At 36.6% G+C, this 16,673-nt stretch overlaps 1 protein-coding gene across 6 annotated transcripts in view; it reads left to right on the top strand.

Moving 5' to 3' along the window:
* Positions 1 to 16,673, top strand: part of nav2a (neuron navigator 2a) — a 327,423-nt gene that overhangs the window by 274,320 nt on the left and 36,430 nt on the right. For all 6 annotated transcript variants that reach the window (XM_051923293.1, XM_051923294.1, XM_051923292.1 and 3 more), the window contains 5 exons: positions 2,554 to 2,577; positions 3,032 to 3,106; positions 13,931 to 14,014; positions 14,683 to 14,794; positions 16,359 to 16,510. In XM_051923293.1, coding sequence (XP_051779253.1) covers positions 2,554 to 2,577; positions 3,032 to 3,106; positions 13,931 to 14,014; positions 14,683 to 14,794; positions 16,359 to 16,510 — 447 coding nt within the window. The remainder of the gene's footprint in view (positions 1 to 2,553; positions 2,578 to 3,031; positions 3,107 to 13,930; positions 14,015 to 14,682; positions 14,795 to 16,358; positions 16,511 to 16,673) is intronic.

Raw genomic sequence — 16,673 nt, 5'->3', positions numbered from 1 at the left:
AAAAGGTGGTGCATTGGTTCCAGGGTCTGCCAGAGGGCACCGTGGCCTGATGATTCTGGGATTGTGTGCAGCAAGTCACGGTTTGGGCAGGATGTAAATAAATTATGGTGTGTAAATTGCTGGTCCCTGCTAGGGTTTATTGAGTTTAAAGAAGAAGGCAGGAAAACAAAGGCCAAATTGAAGAAAGCAGCATGATAAGAAGACGTGAAGGCTTGGAGAAAGCACAGTAATGACCCCATTTCTAGGAACGTTTAATACCCGTTGTAAAGATGGGCTTGTTGAGGCTAGCTGTTTTGTTTATTGGTTTCTCCGTTATTTCTCCTGCTAGTTTTTTATTTATGTACAATAAAGTCATTTATTTTGTATATTTGCTGTTTCAAAATGTATTTAAGTATTGGATATGGGAGCACTGTTGCAACTTTATAATATAAAGTGTAAGAGCCATTTATTAGTTAGTAAGGTTATGTTAAATATATAAAAGTATTTTCTTAGATATGTTAAAATGTTTGCCCATATATTAAGTGCATACTTTATGGAAGGTTCTAACATAACCCCCATGAGTTAGATTGAAATGGATTATTCTAATTATTTCTTGTCCGTCTGACTACAGATTAGTCCCAGTTTTTATGGTCTGCCATACAGTTGGTGAGCTATGGAAGGCACAGTTTGTAAACCGTCATATTGAATGTATTGAGCATATTGAATGTGCCATACGTATAGAATGTGCTAAATGTGTTAAGTTCAGCATATGTAAGTTTGCCATAGAGAAATAACACAACCTTTAAGTATAGAAAGTAACTGAAGTTTAATAAGAAAAAGCTAAGTTTGCACGTGTAATAACTTTTTTCTCTATTTTTGTGTGAACCATTTTGCTTTGAATTTTCATTAAACGTTTTTAAAGCAAACTAAATTGGGCTGAGAAATTTCTTTTGTTATGCATTTGACTCTTGCTGGATCCTACTTTGCCAACTCAGTACCTTCTTGATTTTGGGAACCCAGGAAAAATGCGGCTACACAAAGCATAATCTTTTCAAAGTAACTTAATTCAATGCAGGGTCACGGGGTGCCAGAGCTCATCCTGGCAGCAGTAAGTACAAGTCAGGAAACAGCCCTTGACTCCGCTCCAGTTTATCTGCCCTCATGCTGGCAGCCGCACTCATTCACACATGGTCAATTTGGAATTGGCAATAACCTTAACCAGCACCTACATGTGAGCATTGAAAACCTGCAGAATCTAAGGGTTCAGTCACACCTAGGATGCTGGATCCATAGGGCGGTTAATAATTTGGATAATGCAGTTGTTAGCGTTGCTGAGCTTGAATGCGAGTCTGAGTTGCCATCTTAATGCATTTTGCTCAATCTCCCAATTTCTGTATGAGTTTAACCCACTTACTCCAGTTCAGGCATATTTATTAGGTTCACTAGTGACACTGTGACACTGAATTAGCCTAGGAAGTGTGAATGTTGCCTGAGCTAGGCTGGCATCTTGTTCAGAGGTGTTTTCTTCCTTGAGGCTCATACTGCTGGAACAGGTTCTGATACCAACTTTGAAATTAAATATGCAGGTTTGGAAAATGATGAACGATTTTTTTTCTTTTATATCATTCACAGAATAAACTTAGGCAACCAAAAGTCTTCACCTTTAGCTTCTGAAGTAAATGAAGCTTTTTTTATTTTTTTTTTTTAACAACACCCAATTTTACTTTCTTGTTAATCATCACCATCTTCAGTAGCTGTGGGTGTGTATACACTCCAAATTTCAAAGTGCTTGTCTGTGGACAGTGTATATCTAATGCCTTTTTTGCACATTCTAATTGAGTCGTGTTTGCAAGAAAGAGTACAGAATGATATTCATACCTGATGAAATACTGTTTACCCATTTAATGGGTACACATGGGAAGGGCACATAAAGAATAGAAGAAATTAAATGAGCCAGCATTTAAAGTAAATAACTCCTAAACTCTGCTAAAAACTTAAGTACAGTTCATGTGTACTAAAAGACTAAAAATAAGAACACCAGCAGTGAGGCACGCAATGTCATGCATTTACTGTCCATTCATTCTCTATCACCACACAGTTCTAGAGGTGAGGTGAGAAGGAGTTTTTTTTTTTTTTGTGTATTGTACTAAATTGATGCAGTTAGTTTTAAAAAATAACAATGCTGTTTGAAACAAATAGCACATGCAAACCTATCTTTTGATTAGATTATGTTGTGGTACGCAGCCATTCTATCCCAGGCATCTGGACTTTATATTGACATTTCTGTAGTTTCCTAAGTTAGGCATGTGCATCGAGTTGAACTGCAGTACAAAAGTACTTTCCAGCAGACTGTTTTAGATTATGACAGTGTTATTGATGATGGCTAAATTAAAAATGAACAGTGCCGAGAAGTAATGCAAGGAAGATCATGTTGGCTGCCTATTCCAAAAACTGTACTTTTATTTGCACATTTCAGGTCTTTAAAATGCTGTTTGAAATAAAATTGTAGTATCAGGTATCTTCAGCCTTGGCAAAAAATAATTTAAATGTTTTTTTTTCTTTCCCTCTACTCAGCCTGAAGAAAAGTCCCAGTCAGAGGTAAGAAGCAAAATTAATATGGCAGGAACCATCTTGAAAAGACTAAAAATAATTATATATTGTATACAAAAACAGAAATGCTTATCCAAATTAGGAAAGCCTTCTACTTTTAGCCATTTTGCTGAGAGACAATTTAAACACAGATTGTCCTTTATATTGCTAGCTTTTCTGGTAAATGTTTAGAAACAGAACTTTGCACTCCCTACTAATATCTGCCTTTTGCCTTGTACTTTGTGTTTATTGATAATGCAGTTTTATTGTTTAGCCTTTTCAAAATGGATATAGTTCTTTCTCTCAGAATATATACAGTAATTTACATCACTTGTTATGTATATCAGCGTGTCCATGCATGCAGTGAAATGTTCAGCTTAATATGGATGTTTATGTCTGGAATGCTACCACTTTTACAAGCTTACTTGAATTATCATAATTTAGATTTTTCAATTGCTTCCAGATTCGCAAGCTCCGCAGAGAGCTTGATGCATCGCAGGAGAAGGTTTCTGCCCTCACCACTCAGCTGAGTGCTAATGTAAGTTTTCAAATAAACTGTGTGTAATTTTTGTATGAGGTTTGTAGTGTTTGTTGCTAAAATTTTCAGATAATTCAAAAATATGCCAGATAGTACTGTCCAAATTTGGGATGCTCTGTGGATCGTGGGGCCAACAGTATTCACCAAATACCATAAAGCTGATGCTTATAACAAGTCAAAACTCTTAAAATTCCTTTACATTTGTTTTAGCAGTGAGTCACATTTTATTCATTGATTAGGATGTCAAAATACCCCCTTAGGACCACATAACTCACATTTGCTTTGTATTACTAATCTTTCTTCACCAGATAAAAGTCCCATAGCGTTAAACAGATAGTTATGCTGTTGTCAATTGTGTTAAATGTAAATGAAACAAATTCTTTTTGAATGAATACCTGGATTGCTTCAAATATCCTTTAGAAATTTTCTTGACATTTTTTGGGCTGTGAGATATACAGTCTTGCTGCCTACAGAGCTGTGTTACAAACCATAATTTTAATTTTACTATCGATTTAAATGAATCCCTCCGGTTTGTAATTTATATAACATCTTTTTTGATGAAGTCTGTCTAAATAAGCAGGTCATTAAGGTGGTATGCAAGCATGTTAAATTAAGAAGTACTGTCAGTTGCACATGGAGCCTGTAAATGTGTTTTAAATTCTGCTCCAGGTTCAGTAGATTGATTAGCAGATACTCTGGATATGACATAATGCTATGGTATGGCGATATGCAGGTCTAGAGGTACCAGCTAGATGCTCTGTGTAAGGCAAGCCATTGATGAAGGGGGTAGAGTGGAGACAAAAATCCACATCCAAGATGTTTTAAATATGTATATTCTGGTGATTTAATCAAGAATTATCAGTCTAGTGATGATCTGTATTTCTGTTATAAATAAGGCTAGGAGTTAAAGGAAAAATTAAAAAGTCTGAGCGACGTGTTATTGTTGATAAGGTTCATCTGCATTGCCTGAATACATTGAAACAGGCACTATATAAAACTCCCAAAATTATACTGAAGAAAGGTGTGGAGTAAAGCAGTGTTGTTAGTTTAGCCAAGTTTTATATAGTGACTTTATGTATACACCCAGATTCTCTGTTGTTTCTTCTGGGCAGCAGAGTTACAGTTCACTCCACTGTGAGCAGTTAGATGACACCTAAAGACTCGGGGGGGTATTGTGGCCTCTTGCCAGTAATCTGTAACATCCCTGTATCTTCACAAGAGGCAACTTGATTCGTCTTATAAAGAGAAACCCCATGCTTCCACTTATCATCCCCCCAGAAGGTCTTCTAGCTGCCTACCAGATTTTCATAGCCAGACATCATAGGTGTTTACATGGTCTTCTGCTTTCTAGAACCTTAGGTTAATAGTACAGGTTTCTTAGTATATCAGCACTCTCTGTCTCTCTTTTACAATGATGTCCCTGTACGTTTCATTTGTGATCATAGCAGAGTCAGAGGGAAGAATTGCAAAGAAGAGTAATTACTATAAGTATCACGGGGAATTGGATCAGGAGGGATTGAAAGTAAATGCTAGAAAATCGAAGGCCGTAGTAAAAGCAGATAAAGAAGGGGCGGGGGGAACTATTAATGCAGGTCAGGATGGGCTTAGTTCATAAGAAGACAGACAAGTTTAAATGCCTGGGGTCAGTTACAGTCCAAGAAGGAGACTGTGAAGTAAAAATGGGTGAGTGAATAAGGGCAATAAAGAAGGAATGGTCAGATATGAGGGTGATGGAGTTGAAGGGGGTGGAGACGGAGGATTGACGATGATAAAAGAGACTCGTCAAAGCAGCCAACCCCTAGCAAAGGGATAATGACAAGGAAGAAAAAAGTTGTGGTTGCTGGGTCTGCTGCATCCTAGTGGCTCTTTCATTTCCACATTGACATACCAAGCTGCACTTTCCCAGGGAGTGTAGTTGTCCCTCTCTCACTCTCTCTCTTTTTGGGAGGTTTCCTTGGCACTTGCCCTCTGTATTTTGCCTCTGCAGTCATGCCCAGCCACTTGCCAACTGGAAACCCTTTCATTATACTGCAGTTGTATATGTTAAACTGTATATGAAAGACTATGCCAACATCTCTTTTTTGGCATGTGGTATACTATATAGCATTAGAATGTGCAGCAACAGACGTCTGAAACTGTGGCAACACCAGTGTGACACATTCTGCAAGCAGTGTAATGTGGCAATGCACACCATTGTCTGCTTCTAATGTTACATAGATATGTAGATATAGAGGCTCACACAGTGACATTTGTCATAAATAAATATTTTATTTTGATTTATACGTTAAACCTTTGCTTTGTGTGCTTTTCAGAAAACTGAGTTTTTAGGAAAAATATTCAGCCTTGGGGCAACACGGAAAAAAAATAATTAGTCCTTAAAGAGTTAAAAAACCAAATAATTATGAGAACCTATGTCTGAATCATAAAATAGTAAAATCAGAGGTTGTGAATTGTCTTGATCCATCTATGTCAAGGATTATAAACTTAAAAAAAGCTTTTCATTAAGCCGTTGTGTTACTTTTTTGCAGGTTTACCTTGGTGTTACAGTAATGTTAGTTGTATTTGACATTGATTTTATTTTTTAGCACTGCTTGTGGAAGAAGGTGGGGTGGATTTGTGAAGCTTAATGTGTTTTAGTACTGTTTGTTTGGGTTACTCTGTTTCTCCACAAGACATTGAACCTGCGTCGCAACTCCAGACCGTAGAAATCTGAAGATCTGTGCCATTGCTTCTTTCCAGTTCAAGCAGTCTTTGAAATTTTTTCACACCACATTTTTTAATACAAAGTATTGCCGCACCAGATTTTTTTTTTAAATGTTCATTCTTTCTGTTTATTTTAAACACACAAGTTTCAAAAGATTAGGAAAGAACAGTGAGTCTGAGTACCTGAAAGTCAGAGGAGAGCTGACATATAAACAGAGGATTAGGTGACGCTGTAAAGAGTTTTGATGTCACCTGATGATGTTGTAACAGGATTTTTCTACATTGCATGTGATTTGGTTTGGGTTTCTGCTTACGTATTTTGGTATACCAAGAACAAAACAAGAGAACTTAGTTCCTGGTCAAATTTTTTATGAGTTTGCCCCTTGTGCAATAGTAAACAAAATTCCATCTGCAGACCTGTAAATGTTTCCAGGCCAAACACAATGGTACTGTGTTGCTGTTAATTAAAGTGGCCAGCCTTGTGTTTTAGAGTACTGGTTGGGCTTCACTGAACTCATTGATGCATTTGCTCCATTGTCTGTCATCAGTGATATTTGTACATTCTGATTTTTTGTATTGAAAAGGAAAGCCTTTTATGTCATACTGTTGGTCCAAATCTAAGTTTGTTCATATTAACAGGCTTTGCAGTCTGCTGACTAAGAAGCTGAACTGGAACCTTAATATTATAGGTTTAAATGCCAATGCTGACTGTATATGTCTGACCTTTTTATGAGTTACATATCCTGCATGTTCTCCAAATATAATAACATCTATTACTGTAAGTTCTGTTATGTACTCTGTGGTGTGCAGGGGGTGTCACTGAGCCTCAAACCCCAGACACAAGCACACCACATGTCCTCTTCCTCCAGACTACGACTCCCAGATTGAGGTGAGCACTACCGAACCAACAGCGTTACATGCTGGAAACACTTCTAGTTCAGGTGGAAATGCCTCAAAGTGCAGACACCTCCTTTTAGCAGCTCTGACGCCACCCAGCAGGAATGCCTAATGGGACTACAATTCCCAGGTTTTCCCACGGTGTGCAGATGAGCGCTCCAGTAAAGGGACACTGACCTCTAGTGCCTGGGGGAGTATGTAGCCCTGATATTCAGCCTCCCCCTATCCTTCCACTTCACTGTCCCTCCCAGGAAAGGACACACCAACTGTCCTGGTCAGGAAGTCCATCCATCTAGAGTGTCCATCCTTAATACAGGCTTTCCAGCCAGCAAAGTATCCCTGCATCCCATTTGGGGAACCCGTCCATCTATTACAACTTTTACATTATTTGGAAATTACTTTAACCTTGAAAGGCTCTGTTAAAAGAAGTATTAGGGTGAAATTTTCAATTTAACAAAAATGAAATGTTACAAGTGTCATCACCTTTCATTTATTTATTTCATTATACATTTTAACATATTACGTTTAGATATGGTTTTAGATTGCTATATACATTTTCCATTGTGTAGCTGTTTAAAGCACATTGCAAGAACAACTGACAGAAATGCCCATTTCCCCCTGTTGTCTAAATGTAAATATCTTTTTTTTTTTATTAATCTTGATGCAGGCTTACACTTTGAACAATAATCTGTGGGAATGTTTACTTGCTTTTTGAAATATGTTACAGCTGATGATTCATTACACCACTTGAAATGAGGTGATGGGTTGGGTGAGAGTAGGCTTGTACTTAAAGGAAGAGGTGTAAAATTAAGAATGGAGTTCTGTCATCTTGAAATAACTATTCTAAGGAGTTTGTTTGTTGTCTTTACTACTTCAAAAATTGGTTGTGAAGTCAATTCACCTAACATCATGTATTTAAGAAAATTAATGAGCAATGCTACTATAATGTGCATTAGCTCCTCACATTCTGCAGCATAATTAAGTGAACAAAATGCAAGTGTTGGGGGGGGGGAAGTATAATGCTAAAGGCAGAAAGTAGCAAAAATCATGACTGAACACAATACTTAATATACATGGTCAGGTTTTCAAGGTTTCAGTTGTCATGTGTGCTTTTCTGGTTGTGATATTTGATAAATCTTGCTTATTGTTGTACATCACTGTGTATAAGCTCGGAGCACTTGCACAAATAATAACAAATAATTAAACCACACATCCATGAACACACAGCATGACAGTATAAATCAATAAAGCGGGAAAGGAAAAGAAACAAATTTTAGCCTTTTGCTGTTCGTGCTGAAAAAAGAAAGATCCTCAGTTGTTACAAATATGTAAAGCCACCAGCATCTTAGTCATCTTATAAACCTTTGATTCCAAATTAGATTGTCTTATAAAGCATATGGAATGAAGCAAGGAAATCTTTTGAAAAAACAAATTTGTTCTAAACTTTAAAATAAAAATATCTAAATGTCTAAACAAAAATACATATTAAACTTCCTAAAACGTTTAGCAACACAATAAAGGGAAATAACAAAAACACACTTGAGTAGACTTTAGTCATTTTAATTACTAGGTCGCTTCACGCGCCAGCTACTTCGCATCTCTGCTGCTCGCGTATGTCAATTTTACTTCCACCAAACAACAAATCTTTCAATTCTCGCAAAAATGCCTCTTAATTGGGAAGAAACACTACTTTTCCCTGATAGCAACATGAATTAGACAATCTACAAGTCTCCAACTTAAAGTTTAAATCTGAACAATATATTCAATCCCTTTTCGCTGTTCCATTATTTAACCGAGTAATAATTTCCGTTTGTTTGCGCTAATGCGATCTTTACTATCATTTTTTTGACACTTTCGAATTTTAGTACTTTCATTATCTCTAACCTGCTCTGCATGTGTATCGTACCAATGTTTTTGAATTCTTTATGACATTCTACTTTGTCATCAACTCTTTGTCTTTTATTTCCGGCCCTGGGCATGGTTAAATCTCTTGCCACAAAGTCTCATCTCGCGGGACTTAAAAGTATCTCTCTGAAAAAGTCACATCTCGTCTCGGGCTAAAAAGACTCGTCCTAGGATTTTTTTATTAAAATAGAGAGATGTATTTTGGCAATGCTCCAATGACTTTATTCATGTGAGCGGCACCACTCTTTTAGACTGTGTACAACATACATACCCAATAAGTGGTAAAAAGTTATAATCATGAGTTACTTTTTTTGATTAATGTCTATGATACACTATTGTTAAATTAAACAAGAAAACTTTGAATATAATTTGCACAAAGCAAAGGTTCCTTTAAATTAACAAACCTAGTTAGCACCTTAAGTGCCAGAAAATAAATTTGACCATTTTCAAAGCAAGCAAAGATGCACTACAGGTCATAAACTAATGCTAAAATATATGTATTAGGTAAACATTCCCTTTTTCATTCCCTGTGTTCGTAAGTACCATCATCACTTAAATTTATTGTTGTTTCCCATATTTAAATGATGTAATTCAGTGCAGATACTGAAGGAATTTCACAGTTGAAACTATAAATTCTGCCTCTTTAAAAAAGCTTCTGTTCGACAGTGATGTTCACAGTCCATAAAAAGTAGAAGTGGCTTAGGTTTCAAAGCATACATTCTGTTGATTGCTAACCCTGATAATAATCCAACTGCCGACAATAGTGTAGTGATTAATTATCTGCTTGGTCTACCTTCAGGAGCTTTTTAAAGGCTCACCTGCATTAGCTGACAAGAAAACGTTTCCGGTGACCCTCATATTCCTTAGGATTAAAACTCACTTCAACTCCTTGTGCTGGTGGCAGAACATCTCTATACTCAGCCTGGGATGTCTTGTTTATTAGTGCTCTGTCCAACAGCTTAAAGATTGATGACTATTGTACTGTCAAAATCTGACACTCTTAGGGATTTTGTACGTGTCTGGAAATCCTGTACCCTACCTACATGTGGAAGTATGTAGGTATATTTGTGTTATGAAGTGAAGACAGTTCATCTAAGCAGGCGTTGGTTGTAAAAGCTTTTACAATTTGTTTTAAGTAGTCAATGTGAGAAACTAAGTCTATCAGACTATCTCCAGTCACCCAGTGTTTTGGTTTAAGCCTCTCTGTGTACTTTTATTGAAATTTGCTTCTCATCTTAATAGCATCAAGTGGTGTAATCCATGATCTTCTTTATCATAACAGTTGAATGTGTTTTGGTACTCTTTAAATACTGCGGTCTTAAAATTGGGTAGTCATCCTAAAGGAAAACCTTTTAAAATATGAGCTACTAGTTCTTTTTTTCACTGATCAGAAAGACTATTTTTATGTCAGTGTTATCTTCAAATCGGTGTACTCGACTGGGCAGTCAGCTCGAATGGCCTTGCCTGAATCAGTATCCACAATACAAAAAGGAAATATGAAAACACAATGTAGTTTTGTGAACACCAAGAAAATCAGGTATAGTGTTTATTTTGACCATGTCATGAGAGATGGTGAGGAGGAGGTTAAAATTTTAAATTTACTTGATCTTAAAAAAACAATAGCAAAATAAAAATTAACAATTTCCTTGCTGTCTGAAACTGAGCCTTGATGTGGAGTCATTTGTTGATTTTTTTTTTCCCCCTCAGTTTTGAACATTAGCGCATTTAATGACTTTTACTGGTGAGCAATTAAAGAATAGCCAGATATAAAAACTTCCTTGTGGTACTCACAAGACCTCTCGTAATGTGTGGCTTAGTAGAATTGTGTATTACTCCTCTTAGCAAAGTTTTAAAACAATAAATCCTTTTCTTGTTTTTTTAATAATTGGATGGCAGTCCATCCATAGTTGAATTCTGCTGTACAAATTATGATGACAGGATAATCTCTGGCACCTTGTAGCAATATGCTGGACAAAACAAGTGCAGGTAATTAATGGACAGAATGTATTGTTAAGATGAAAATAAAGTTACCAGCCATGTTTAACAAATTAGAAGAAAAAGAAAAACTCCTTTAAAGATATAATTTTTTTTTTATCATTGAAGGCGTGCAAGTATGCATTGGTAGATACTTAGTAACATTATATTTTTAAAGATTTAATTATTGACTGACAACTCAGTAAGGCATCTTAAATGTCATATCCTAATGTGTATTTTTTCCATTAGCAATAGTTATTTTCTGTATTAACCCATTATGTATTGTGGGTGTCTGAATCCTTTAAGAGCGATTATGGGATACCAGCCAACCTACCATCATGTCTTTGGAATGTGTGTAGAAAGTGCAGGTTTTCAGAATACCTAATGAAAGCATGTCAGCCTAAATTAAAATCCAGGATCTATGCACAGTGAGGCTACAAAGTAAATTTGAAACCTCTTTTTGTCTACTTGGTGCTTACTCTTTTTTCACAATGTCTTGCTGCTTTCCCACTACTTTAACAGTGTCCATAGAGACACTTCAGACAATAAAGTCTTTCAGCAAGCCCTGTTAAACAGTGAGGGTCACATAAGCACACGGTTTGTAAAGTTTGATATCCTTTTTGTACTTCATATTAACTCTTCCCTAGATTTGTATCTGGTAGGTAACCCTTCTGTTATTATAGTGCATTGTGAAAGAGAGAGGAACTATGAAAGCCATATTATCCAAACCTAGAAGACTGTCTAAGTGCAGAAACGGGTTTAAAAAGTCCAAAATGATTGAAGAGTCAGTATTGAGGTGATTGACAGTGACAAAGATGAATGATATGAATTTAGAGAACATTAATGTGTGCTATGTTACACACACTGCGCTTTTGATAGTTTATCCAAAGTGTCCAGTAATTTGCTAAGGTGTCAAGATATGGCAAGAGCCTTATAGTTAAAGTAGGACTTAGAAAATCAGCCTTGTCTTACTTATGAACTTTACAAAGTGTACTTTTTTAACATCTCATTTGTATAATGAGCATAGCTTACTTGAAAAAGGTATATATCATAGGTGAATCTTGTATTTATATGTATTAAACTATCTTAGGATCCTTCCGGCATGTAAACTGGGATATGGAAAGAGCTGGAAAAAGAGTAAATTTGTTCTTTGACATATTGAGATATTCTTTAAACACACCATTGAAGCTGGTTCTTCACCATTCATTTTATCAACAGACTTTTATGCTATATTATGGGATTACACCAGGGATCGGCTCTGAGCCCTTTCTTATTTGCAATGGTGATGGACAGGTTGACAGACGAGATTAGACAGGAGTCCCCGTGGTCTATGATGCTTGTGGATGACATTGTGATCTGTAGCGAGAGTAGGGAGCAGGTTGAGGAGACCCTGGAGAGGTGGAGATATGCTCTGGAGAGGAGAGAAATGAAGGTCAGTAGGAACAAGACAGAATACATATGTGTAAATGAGAGGGAGGTCAGTGGAATGGTGAGGATGCAGGGAGTAGAGTTGGCGAAGGTGGATGAGTTTAAATACTTGGGATCAACAGTACAGAGAAATGGGAATTGTGAAAGAGAGGTGAAAAAGAGAGTGCAGGCAGGGTGGAATGAGTGGAGAAGTGTGTCAGGAGTGATTTGTGATAGACGGATATCAGCAAGAGTGAAAGGGAAGGTCTACAGGACGGTAGTGAGACCAGCTATGTTATATGGGTTGTAGATGGTGGCACTGACCAGAAAGCAGGAGACAGAGCTGGAGGTAGCAGAGTTAAAGATGTTAAGATTTGCATTGAGTGTGATGAGGACGGATAGGATTAGAAATGAGTACATTAGAGTGTCAGCTCAGATTGGAAAGTTTGGAGACAAAGCCAGAGAGGCTAGATTGTGTTGGTTTGGACATGTGCAGAGGAGAGATGTTGGGTATATTGGGAAAAGGATACTAAGGATAGAGCTGCCAGGCAAGAGAAAAAGAGGAAGGGCTAAGAGAAGGTTTATGGATGTGGTTAGAGAGGACATGCAGGTGATGGGGGTAACAGAACAAGATGCAGAGGACAGGACGATACGGAAGAAAATGATCCTCTGTGGCAACCCCTAACGGGAGCAGCCAAAAGAAGAAGATTGTATTCTTGAAAAAAGTTTAACCTTGCTGTTAGCCCTGTGTTTATATATACTGTGTGTGTGTGTGTGTGTGTGTATATATATATATATATATATATATGTATATATATGTATATATATATATATATGAATGAATATATGTATATGTATATATATGTGTGTATATATATATATATATATATATATATATGTATATACTGTGTTTAATGAAGACTTTTTCTATTGGATTTTAACCTCCATTTCACTTCTGTTTACAGCGATCGGTTTGTAGTGTGCATTGTTGCAATGTTACTTTTCTTGGTTGTTTATTAAATTACGGATTTTTCAAATGTTCATTTTTTCCCTGTGCTTAAAACTCATTAAAAAAAAGTGTTTTTAGCGAGCAGTTGGTAGCGCTATAGCGCAAACTCTTGCAGTGTTAAGTTTTCTCTGTTGTTCAAGGTTTTCTCAGTGTTATTCAGTGTTTTTACATTTAGTTTACTATTACGCTGTGCATTCTATGGTATAATTAACTATATTTGTGCTTAAAAATCTTTAAAAAAATATATTTACATACAGTTCGTACGGTCTGGAAAGGATTAATTGTATTTACATACAATCCTATGGGGGAAATTACTTCGGGTCACAACCAAATCGGGTTACGACCAGAGTTTTGGAACAAATTACGGTCGTGACCCGAGGTTCCACTGTACTTTTTTATCTGATGAGTTAGCATTCAATTTGTTTATCTGGAATCACAATATTTAGTAGACCTGTTCAGATGTGCAGTAGTCTCACATATTTTCCATTACATTGGAGGATCCTCTATTTTTAATTAAAAAACTACAAAATAAAGAGCATTGTTTTTTCATTGTAAAATATACATTTGAGAACTACAAGCCTTTTTCCACTGAAGTACCTTCCAGAGGTTAACACGTATTTAATTGATACTTCATGCCCAAGGCCAGAATTATCTTCTGTGCTAGTTTATTTATTTAGATTTTTGCTGTATAATTAAAACAGCTTAATTAGCTACATTTTGGAACTACCTTTTTGTGATGTTCAAACCCCTAGGTGATACCTTCAGTGTGTGTCTAAGTCCTGTGCCAGTTTTCCTTTAAACCCTCCTTATGAACTGTTTTGTTTAGCAGCCACTGTGTCGAAGATGATGTGTGTTGCATTTACCTTGTTGTGGCCTGCTTAAAGATGTATGATACGCGTGATGTAACTGAACTCTGCATGTTTTCACAGGCACATCTTGTGGCAGCATTTGAGCAGAGCCTTGGAAACATGACCATAAGACTACAGAGCCTCACAATGACTGCAGAACAGAAGGTGGGTCTCAAAAATACAGTATGGGGCAGGTAGGGAGAGAAAATTCTGTAAATATGGCAGGTGTATGTTACACATGGAGGAAAGTGAATCTTCATATGATGTTTTTAGCTGCAAATTTCCTAAGCCCTTTCTAGTGAGAGTAGTGAATTTCCACCAACATATGACTAAAGACATTCAAGCCCTTTTTAAATTCCAAATTCCCTGCAGTCTGATATAGTAACTTGTGATGGGGTGAGATGGAACTGATTTTCTCATCCTTGTTCTTCATGAATTTGAGAACTTACTTGCATTTCTACTTGACAGTTTAGAAAACACTGACAACTGTTATTACTATAGACTCTTTTCAGAGAAACGTTTATACAAGTAAGACGTGCAAATATTTTACTTCATTTCATGTATTGTCCTTCAATTTGTCCTGACAATTTGCAAAGTTTTATTTTTTTTTAACATTTACACCACAGTTTTGTTTCTTGTATGTTTTGTCTAATGTAGCTAGTTGATAGATTAATGACTGTCCTCTTGTTTCTTTTCTTAAAGAATGCAGTGTTTTATTATAAATAAAATCATGTGTCATGTAAAAAAAAATAGGCATGAAAGCAGAAGATGGATGAATCAAATTTGAAATCACATTCACATTGTTGTTATTATCATTATTTTATGTTTTGCAGGATTCAGAGCTTAATGAATTAAGAAAGACAATTGAATATCTAAAAAAGCAAAATGCTGCTGCCCAGGCTGCCATTAATGGGGTTATTAATACCCCAGAACTTGCTTGCAAAGGTATGCTGTCTTACACTTTTGTATTTGTCTTTCTCTAGTTAGTGACCTTCATTTACTGACGTAGTTTAAAATCCAGAAACATTTGTGCATAATTTTTTTTTGCTTCTACCTTTAACTCTTCAACATGCAGTAAGTTAAATTATCAATTTTGAAAACATTAACAATGTCATCAGTGTTTTTATTAACCTAAACACCATTAAATAGTTAAGCTACAAGTTAACGTTACCTTACTATTCTAAAAGTTAAGTTATATTTTCAAAATGATCACATAAGGACACAGAATTCAAACTTGTATTCCCAAAAAAGTGGTCAAACGCCCCATTGCCAGTCTGGACAGCATGTGTTCATTGTATCATTTGCAGTGAATGTTGTTACTTACCTATAATATCGCTTTAGTCATTCAGCCATTGATTGACTGGTTTGTAAAATGCACTGCAGTTTTTCTTTGCGCATCCATTACTGTCTGATGCAATACTGTTTTACACATCTGGAAACATCTGGTTTGAGTGGACTACAACAGAAAATGAAATAGGAAAAAGGTGTAAACGTATTCAGTTTCAAACCAAAGCTCTTAAATATGTGTTCCTCAAGTGAGTCTGATGGACTGTCTCTTGCTGCTATGTGATAGCTTTGTGCTCTGTGAGACATCCAAGTTGAATTTATTCTCGAGTGTCATGCACTTCCATTCTAGGTACTCAGTATTTATCTCTAGGTGCTCACTACTTCTGTTATAAATCTTTGTATACAGAATATATTAGATCATACAAATACATAAGCAATGTGATCACCTGCAGAGCATTGATCCACCAGTAAATAGCCACCCAGTTTATCAGATTTCTATCTCACTGTTCATGAATAATGGTAAAGTAACCAAAAACGCTTTCAAAGATGTCTGTTTGTTGCACAGACTAGCAACAATATAGAGTAAATCTGCAAAAAACCAAAAGTGAGAAAAGGCTATTTAGTAATTCTTGCCCAAAAATGGAAGCCTACAAAACAATGACCTGGAGTTTTCTAAACACTGAACTTTTTAAACCAAGAATTTCAAAGTCTCTGCGGTGGGCTGGCGCCCTGCCCGGGATTTGTTCCTGCCTTGTGCCCTGTGCTGGCTGGGATTGACTCCAGCAGACCTCCGTGACCCTGTGTTAGGATATAGTGGGTTGGACAATGACTGACTGACTGATTTCAGAGTCTGGCAGGAGATGCAACAATTCAGTCAAATTGAAGGAAGCAAAGGGGACACACAAACTAGACAAAGCTTTGGGAATGCCTTACAGAGAACCCAAGGTTCACATTCTACAGAGCACTGGGTTCAATGTCCTTTCAAGTATTTGACCACTCTTCCTTTCATAAGTACATTTTCTGAATGCTCTTGCTGAGTGCCCAAATTTTATACATGATATAACATTGAGGTATACCTCCAAAATAGCTGTTAACATTCAGTTGTCATTAAGTTTACTATAAAGAAATCCCTTTTTCAAAATGTATGAGTTGCTGCAGCTATAGCAAGAAAAATGTATTAACAAGAGACAATTCCATAATGATGATCTCAATCATGTTGCAGCTCCAGGTAATGGCAGTCCTCAGTCATCAGACCTCAGAATTCGCAGGCAGCACTCTTCTGACAGTGTGTCCAGCATTAATAGTGCAACAAGCCACTCCAGTGTTGGCAGTAATGTGGAGGCTGACACGAAGAAGAAGAAAAAGAAAAACTGGGTAAGACGAGCATTCAGTGAGCAGCTGAATTTGTTTTTGGTTGGTGACATAAAGAGATTTGAGAGACCAGATGTTCATTAGTTTTGAGATGAGACATAGTCATGTATGGCAATGCTAGTCATGTAAGGCTCAAGAAACTCAATGACGAAGCAGTATCTGTATA

This window comes from Erpetoichthys calabaricus, chromosome 2, assembly GCF_900747795.2.
Source record: "Erpetoichthys calabaricus chromosome 2, fErpCal1.3, whole genome shotgun sequence".
Classification (NCBI taxonomy): domain Eukaryota; kingdom Metazoa; phylum Chordata; class Cladistia; order Polypteriformes; family Polypteridae; genus Erpetoichthys; species Erpetoichthys calabaricus.
This window is presented reverse-complemented; position numbering and strand designations above follow the sequence as displayed.